Source organism: Sinocyclocheilus anshuiensis, unplaced genomic scaffold (genome assembly GCF_001515605.1).
Source record: "Sinocyclocheilus anshuiensis isolate Anshui unplaced genomic scaffold, SAMN03320099.WGS_v1.1 scaffold1302, whole genome shotgun sequence".
Classification (NCBI taxonomy): domain Eukaryota; kingdom Metazoa; phylum Chordata; class Actinopteri; order Cypriniformes; family Cyprinidae; genus Sinocyclocheilus; species Sinocyclocheilus anshuiensis.
In genome coordinates this window covers 1-7,625 of record NW_015557126.1, presented here as the reverse complement: position 1 = coordinate 7,625, position 7,625 = coordinate 1, and the positions used below count along the sequence as shown (strand labels likewise).

The 7,625-nt window shown below is 36.4% G+C and overlaps 1 protein-coding gene across 1 annotated transcript in view; it reads left to right on the top strand.

The window, feature by feature from the left end:
- LOC107677861 (unconventional myosin-Id-like) overlaps nucleotides 1–5,794 on the top strand; it is a 79,177-nt gene extending 73,383 nt beyond the window's left edge. The window contains exon 23 of the mRNA XM_016472924.1: nucleotides 3,181–5,794. Coding sequence (XP_016328410.1) covers nucleotides 3,181–3,337 — 157 coding nt within the window. The 3' untranslated portion in view covers nucleotides 3,338–5,794. The remainder of the gene's footprint in view (nucleotides 1–3,180) is intronic.
- Nucleotides 5,795–7,625: the final 1,831 nt, after the last annotated feature.

The window sequence follows — 7,625 nt, the reverse complement described above, 5'->3', positions numbered from 1 at the left end:
AACACATTTCATTACACCAAATACACAAAATAATGTTCTTTTTAGCAGCATCATATGACCCCTTTAAATAAAATATCTCCTTTTGAAGTGGACTTTGAGCTTTGAAACTTTGCAGATCTTTTTTATGCTCAAAACAGCAACATTACAGACTAACTAAAGCTGAAAAAGTGAAAAAGCATAATAGGACCCCATTAAATAAAACTTCAGGGGATTTGTGAGTTGATGAAAAGCTAATTAAATCATAATTAAAAATAAAAATAAATATTTAGAAAAACAGAAAAAATAAAAACTATTTAACCTTCATTTTAGGGAGTTCTTCAAAAAAGTATTTAATGTCAGTGGGTTCGGATGACAAAAAATTGTGTGAATCCCTCAAATATAACATGAAAGCAGGTGACATCTACGAACACATGATGCTAGATGTTTTTTTCTCTCTCAGAAAAAACTAGTTCCCAAACAGAATAACCACAGGTGTAGTATATTATTACAGTAGTATATATATTCTTTATTTATATGCTAAATATGTGTATTTATATATTCATTTTACATAAAATGTTTTGATATGTGTACATCAAAGTTTGTTTAAAATTATATACTGTAAATACTGAAATAAATGAACTTTTCCACTACATTCTAATTTATTGAGATGCACCTGTAACTTATTTTTGTGCAATATTTTCTTGGAAAGCATGCTTGTGTAATCGTTCTTTAAAATAAATGCTACTTGGTTTGAAATTTTGTTGTATAATGCAATGATATTCATATATTTTTCTGTTATTGTCGTTTTACAGCTATAGAAATCAGAAACTGTCTTCATAAAGGTGCATACTTATTCAATTTATCCTAGAAAATTTCCCCTAACTGATGAATCGCACAATAACGTGTGAGAATATACAGATATATGACACCGTCGTGATGCTGTCTGACACTAGACAACTGGACTTCAGTGGTATTTACCTCTGCATCTCCTGAGTGCTCACTTCCCCTCCCCCTTTACCTTCCCTTAATACTCCTTCTATTCTGGTTAGCAGAGCAGGCCTCAAAGGTGGTGAGTCAGTTGGCGTGAAGGGCACAGGCTCAGGGGAGAGGAGCGCTGGAAAGAATTGATTTTCCAATGGGCCATGCAGAGCTGTCTGCTCCCCAGCACTGTGTGAGAGAGTCGGGCTCACAGAGAGACTCTCAGTAAGGGGAAATCTAACGTTTTCATGCCGTTCCCTGCTGCTAAAATCAACTACACAATTCATCAAGCAATGATGCAATTCATCGACTAACCTTTCATTCCCTGCCTCAACAGGAAGTTGAAGGAATTGTATACTATATGCACTGAGTAAATCCAGGGTTTTCCAACCCTTTGAAATGATTGTGAATGATGGGAGAGATTGATGCTGGTTGAGACTGGAGCAACCACATGATGGGGTTCATTGGGTTGCCATAGAAACGTCTGGCGCAGCAACCTGCTGGTATAGTAACTTATGGAGCCAGAGCTTTTTAATGGGGGGTTTATCATCTGCACGATTTCTAACAAAAGCTGCCTGGTGAAGGTCACCCTTCTAAATCAGACTTCTGATTTAAAAATTTTTGCGTTGTTATGGTTCTACTATAATGAACACTAGGGGTGTAACGGTACACGTATTCGTACCGAACCGTTTCGGTACGGGTCTTTCGGTTCGGTACGCATGTGAACCGAACGAATACAGTTTGTTTTTTTTTCTCCGGAAATTCAAATAATAAATGGCGTTTTTACAGTCTTTGATGTGGCATGACAGATCGGTACGTACCGAACCGTCATATTTGTGTACCGTTACACCCCTAATGAACACATAAAATATTTAATAATGTTTTCAATGTTCAATGAGCAGACAAATTAGTTTTGGGAAGATGGGATTCTTCAGGGTATAAACAATGTTCTGGTTTCATTACATTAAAGTCAATCGACAGCATTTGTGACAAATTAATTTCAACTCGTACCTCATTTTCTTAAAAAAATAACAGTTAGACACCTAGAATGACAGTAAATGGGGACAATTTTTAGATGATTCAAAAACAGAAATATAAAGTTTATAATAAAAAAAAAATTACATTATTTCTGCAGTGAAAACGTGTTGCTGTCATTGTTTTTATGATAATTTTAAGGTAGACAATGAAACATTGTATAAAAATATACAAAGAAAATGTTAGTAAACTAGTTTTTAACTAAATTTCAATATCGTGACAATACCGCATACCGTGATAAAAGCATTAGCAATTAATCGCAACATGAACATTTTATACCGGCATATCCCTATTTACCACTAATATCATGTTAACACGTTTATGTCGTGTGGCTACACTATTGAAAAAAAAACATTATTTTAAAAGTCTACAGATTTGCCTTAAGGTGTTCTCACATTAGTGAAATTTCACAAGCAAAAAAGGTTCATTGTCTATTGTCAATATAAAGCACAGCTCACACAGAAGTCACTTTCAGAAGCAGGTTTTTGTTGGTCAATGCATCAAATTCATGTAACTAACTTGAAAATGAGTGAAACCTGCATGGGAAGTTTTTTGCCCTCATGCGAAACTCCTGATCGCACAGATTCCTATTGGAATGACTGGATTTCGCGCACAAAATTTTGCAGAGCAGTGGTAAATGTGACCGCACCTTTATTCACTTCCATTGTAAGTGCCTCATTGTAAATCAGATTTTTGCTTTTTATAGAAAACGAGACAAGTGGAAATTCATCTTTGTGGTAACTCAATGCTTTAAGTGTCAGTTGAGCCTAATGTGTACTACTGAACCCGGAATATTATAATATAATTTAATGTTCAGAATGGCTTTATCAAAACAGCTTTCTAATATAATGTGAGGATATATATGCATAAATGGAGCTAATAGGTTTACTAGGTGTAACGAGGCTTTTAGTGGTTGGAGCTATTGACTTCAACTGCAGAGTGTGTGTGTGATACAGCTGAACTTTTACTTTTCCATTTACCCCTCTCTAAAAACCCAGCCGCTCTCTCTCAGCCAATTACTCTTGTGCTTCATTGATCCCCTCAGCGAGTCTGCCGTAAAATGCCCATCCACCCAGAACCAACCAACCAACCAGATGCGACAAGCACACAGAGCTCTGTGGACCAAAACAAAAACAAGAGCATATGGAATATTTCAGTGACTCTCTCTCTCTCTCTCCCTGTTTCTAGTGAGAAGAGGAAGCTACAGGTGAACATTGTCAGCCCCATTCACTGCAGTATGAATGGAAGGAAGTGCACTGTCGTTGTGGAAACCAAGATCAACCAATCACAGCCAGACTTCACCAAAAGCCGATCGGGATACATTCTCTCAGTGCCAGGCAACTGAAGGACCAGGGATCCCAAAACAACCCCTTTAAAAGGACATTGACAGCAGGATATCGGTTTTGTTCTAGTCCAAACTTTTGAGTTGAACCACAGAAATGAAGCCATACCAAATTTGCCTGAAGACGGGCAAGGAAGAATATTTAATTTAGAAAAAAGTTTGTCCCTAAATTCCAAACTTCAGTTTAGATTATTTTCAAGATGACAAGGAGGTAGCGATATATACCCTCAAAGAAGATTTACCAAACTCGGCGTTGTTTATTTATTAAACATTACAACCAAATGAAGGGCAATCATAAATTTAATATTTATGAGGAACAGGATACGCAAGATGTAAAAGTATCTAACTTGTGTTTTGAGGTTTTTCCTTCAAAGGGAATTTGTTGGTTTTTGATCAATGCTTCATATGGGATGATTAATAGCTCTGCTTGTGTCCCGACATATTGCACAGATCATAAGCAGTCCTGCGGTTGCTGCTGATTTTGATCAGATGCTCTTGAGCAGGATGTGTTGATCATATCCTTAAACTCATTAACTGCTCAGAGAGGTGCGTTAAACTCTCTCGTAATTTAAACCATTCTCTTTTTCTGCATATAGCTGGTCATTTATAGCACACATTGTATACAGAAACGGTCATAATGGATATAGCTTATATAATGTACTGTATGCACTATATATATATAATGTAGGTAGGACGAGAGCTGTCTTTTATTCACATATTTCCTGATCTTGAGGTAGAATCAGATGGGGCGGCACAGAGCAGGAGGTGATGGCGGTGACGTTATTTTCTGTTTCCATTTTTTAAATAATAGACCCTGCCGCCAATAGTGGTCCCTTTAGTCCTTCACTCACTATCACTGGTCTACAGCCAAAAATAATTTCAACCACTTCTGTGATGATAAAGCCATTAAAAAGAAGCTCTCTCATGTTTACAAAGAACCGTGTTCAAATGTGTCGCCATTTTACATGAGCCAAACATGCATTTGTTCCATTAGGGTCCGTTTTTACTTCTGTCAGCTAGTTCTATCTAGTCATATTTCAATATTTTGTCAATATTAACACCGCAAACAGCAAGTGTTTATATTACAAACTTTGCGCATCTATGTGTGTAAATGTGTTCAAATAAGAGAGAAAGAGAGCGGTATTGATTCATAGAACAAAATCAACAGAGTTCTGAGTGGAAACTCCCAAGATGTCTGACCCAGTTTGAAGCTTTCGTAACTCATAAAGAAAGTGCCAAGCTGAAAACTGACTGCTGTTCTTCATTCCTAAGGTGTTTGCATAAATCTGTTTTCCCATAATTGTTTCATTGTTTTGTTCATGGTTGTTTTGTTCACTATAAGCTCCCATCACTGCGTGTGATTAAAATGGGGGAAAGTGCATTCAATAGTGAGCTGTGGGCCACGACTACTGATCCGTCCAAGTCAGACAGCCAGACTATCACTTTCAGCAAGTGATCGGTGATGCAGTTCAGTTAGTGTGTTTTTAAAGAGCCTCAAGCTACATGTGAACGCTGATCAGATAATCTCCAATTTGCTTCACTGACCATGTCTGCTTCAAATAGGTGCACACTCTCTCATCTTCTTCCTCAGTCCCTGTACTCACTCTTGACTATTAGCCTGGATTGGTAAAGTGTGTCAGTAAAAGAATGCACAAGGTACTTACAGAAGAAGATAAAGTCAGATGCTCTAATCCAGTTTCTTCTCAACAATTCTTAAAAGCAAGGAAGTGCAATAAATGGACTTATAGCATTTTCTAAAGATCTATTTTCTTGAATCAAACACTGATTGTCAGTTAGATTTTTCTGGCCCTCAGTAGAAAAATACTGACTGTGTGAATGCACTTTTACCTTGATAAAAGGAGTTATGTGATTGTTCAGTTGCATAAAATCCAACCCATTTTGTGGAGTGTTCTGGCAGAGATAGTCATACGATATATGATCAGTATATAATATCAAATCATTTCTTTCTTTCTTGTCTTGAACCCCAGTGATTCCGTTTAAGTGCCGAATAATTCCAGTTCCCAGGTAAATGTCTGTGATGTTCTTTGTTGTAATTATACCTGTTCATCTTGGTTAATATTAGAGATTTAGTCTCATCCGATCAAACGATGTGCCACTTTTATACTTCTATTATTTAATTAATGTATTTTAAAATGATGTTTTACATTTTTAAAAGATGTTACACATGCTTGGACCAAATCAAAAAGGGAATCCAGTTTATAGTGTGTTTCTTTAAGAAGAGCTTTTTTCATGTGTATGTTAATGCAATAACCTGCATTTGTGCATTTAGTAATGAAAATGATTATATGGAAACAAACTACACTTTTAAATCATTATATTGCATAGACACCTTTTACTGATTTGTTTTGTTTTAATAATCAAATAAATGCTATACTAAATATCTGCTCCTGAAAATAAACATGCCCTTGAAGTGTCTGCTCCAAGGCTTTTGCTCCATCACACTGATATACTGTCATTATTTCACTGATTTGCCACATACTGCTATTAATCCAGGGTGAGCAGCTGTTTGCTGCTGGGAAGTGCATTGACAGCAATGTTGAGGTATCATGGTTCGCACTGTTTATTCTCACACATGGCTGTTTTAATGCTTGCTCTTGAGTTCATGATGGATATGTATCTTATGTATGAATAATCTTACTTTATTGTTGTACTGGATTAAAATGCATTAAATCACACCATGAATCAGTGGCGATGCTACAAGCCAGGGTGTCACTGGTCCACCCAATCAAAGCTACTAATGCTGTAGGAAATAAAACAAAACTACAAAATAAGGTTATACGATCTGTTGTGTGTGTGTGTGTGTATAGTTTAAGTGCATTTTTACAAAGACATAACGTAATACCTTTATTTCGCGCCTATAACGAATTAGGCTCACTCATAAGTAGCGCTGGTAATTCTAGTGAATTCATTTAGTGAGTCGGGTCGTGTTAAACTGTCTGTCTTCTTTTATATGTAGTTTAGGAAAGTTTGATACGTTCTAATGAACTGGTTTGTCTTAAACAACACTCTTACATACAGCTTTGAAAAGACCAATTCATTCCAGTGAATCGGTTAAGTCCTAAACAGTCCCATCTGATGTGTATCTTTGGAAAGCTGATTAATTCTGGTGAATATGTAAATTAACATATTCCAGAAAGATTCAGCGAGACCTTACATGGCATTTCATATATTTTTTTTAAGCATGTCTTCAACATAAATTAGGAAGTATACACTTTTTTTTTATTATTAGTTATATTTAGTATAAATATATCTTTTCTACTGGCACCCTAATTAAGATTGTTAATTCATTCAAAAACCCACATATAATCATGTATAAAAGTCTACCCTATTTCATAAAGATCCACCCACTTAATTGGAGATTTTTGGCCTCGGCACGTGCCATGAATATGTGCATAATAGTCTAGTTTGGGAAGAATGACACTTTACTGGGTATTATCTATGATTATATTGCCACAGTTAAAATGACACATTTTAACTAAGACTTGTGGCTATGCTCTTAAGCTTGTAAATATTTTATAGTATGTTTTTACTGTAAATCATCTATTAGTTTTAGTGTTGACAGGTATAATAGGGAAACGTTATGTAAGGGATAATGTACATCCAGCCGGTTGTTATCTCAGAATAAACCCCGACAGGGTGATCAGGGCCCCGACGCGAAGCGGAGGTCTTGTATCAGCCTGAAGGGGTTTATTCTGAGATAGCAAACGGCTGGATGTACATTATCCCGCTTATTACACGGCTACTTGCCACATATGTAAATAATTAGACGCGAAATATTGATTTGAGTTGAAATATTTGAACGCAAAGCTTCCGTGAAGACAGCAGTTGCGAGCAAGCGGCAAGTTCAAGACGGACATTTAAGGGAAACGGTGCAGTCAAACCACTTATTACACAACATTTCACCACAAAAATAATTAAGGCAATAAAAGAATTAAGACGAAAATGTTTTAAAACCTTACCAGTTTGTTAGTTCTCTTATAATCCATTAACGTTACAGCGTACAAAACAATCGTAGCAAAATGGCAGCAGCTGCGTTTGTATGAAACGAGAGCGAGTCCGCGATACCAGGATGACATAATTAAATAATTTTACACCATTTTGAATCGAGTTTTAATATTTTATTAGCTAAACAAACGCAAAGCTTCCGCCAAGAAAAAATAGTTCAAGCAAGAGTACAGCGCCGACTGCTGTCACCCAGATGAGCCTGTGTTATTAGCTTTTACCGGTTATCGAGGGATAACATACCTCAGAATGTCGCGACTGACCAATC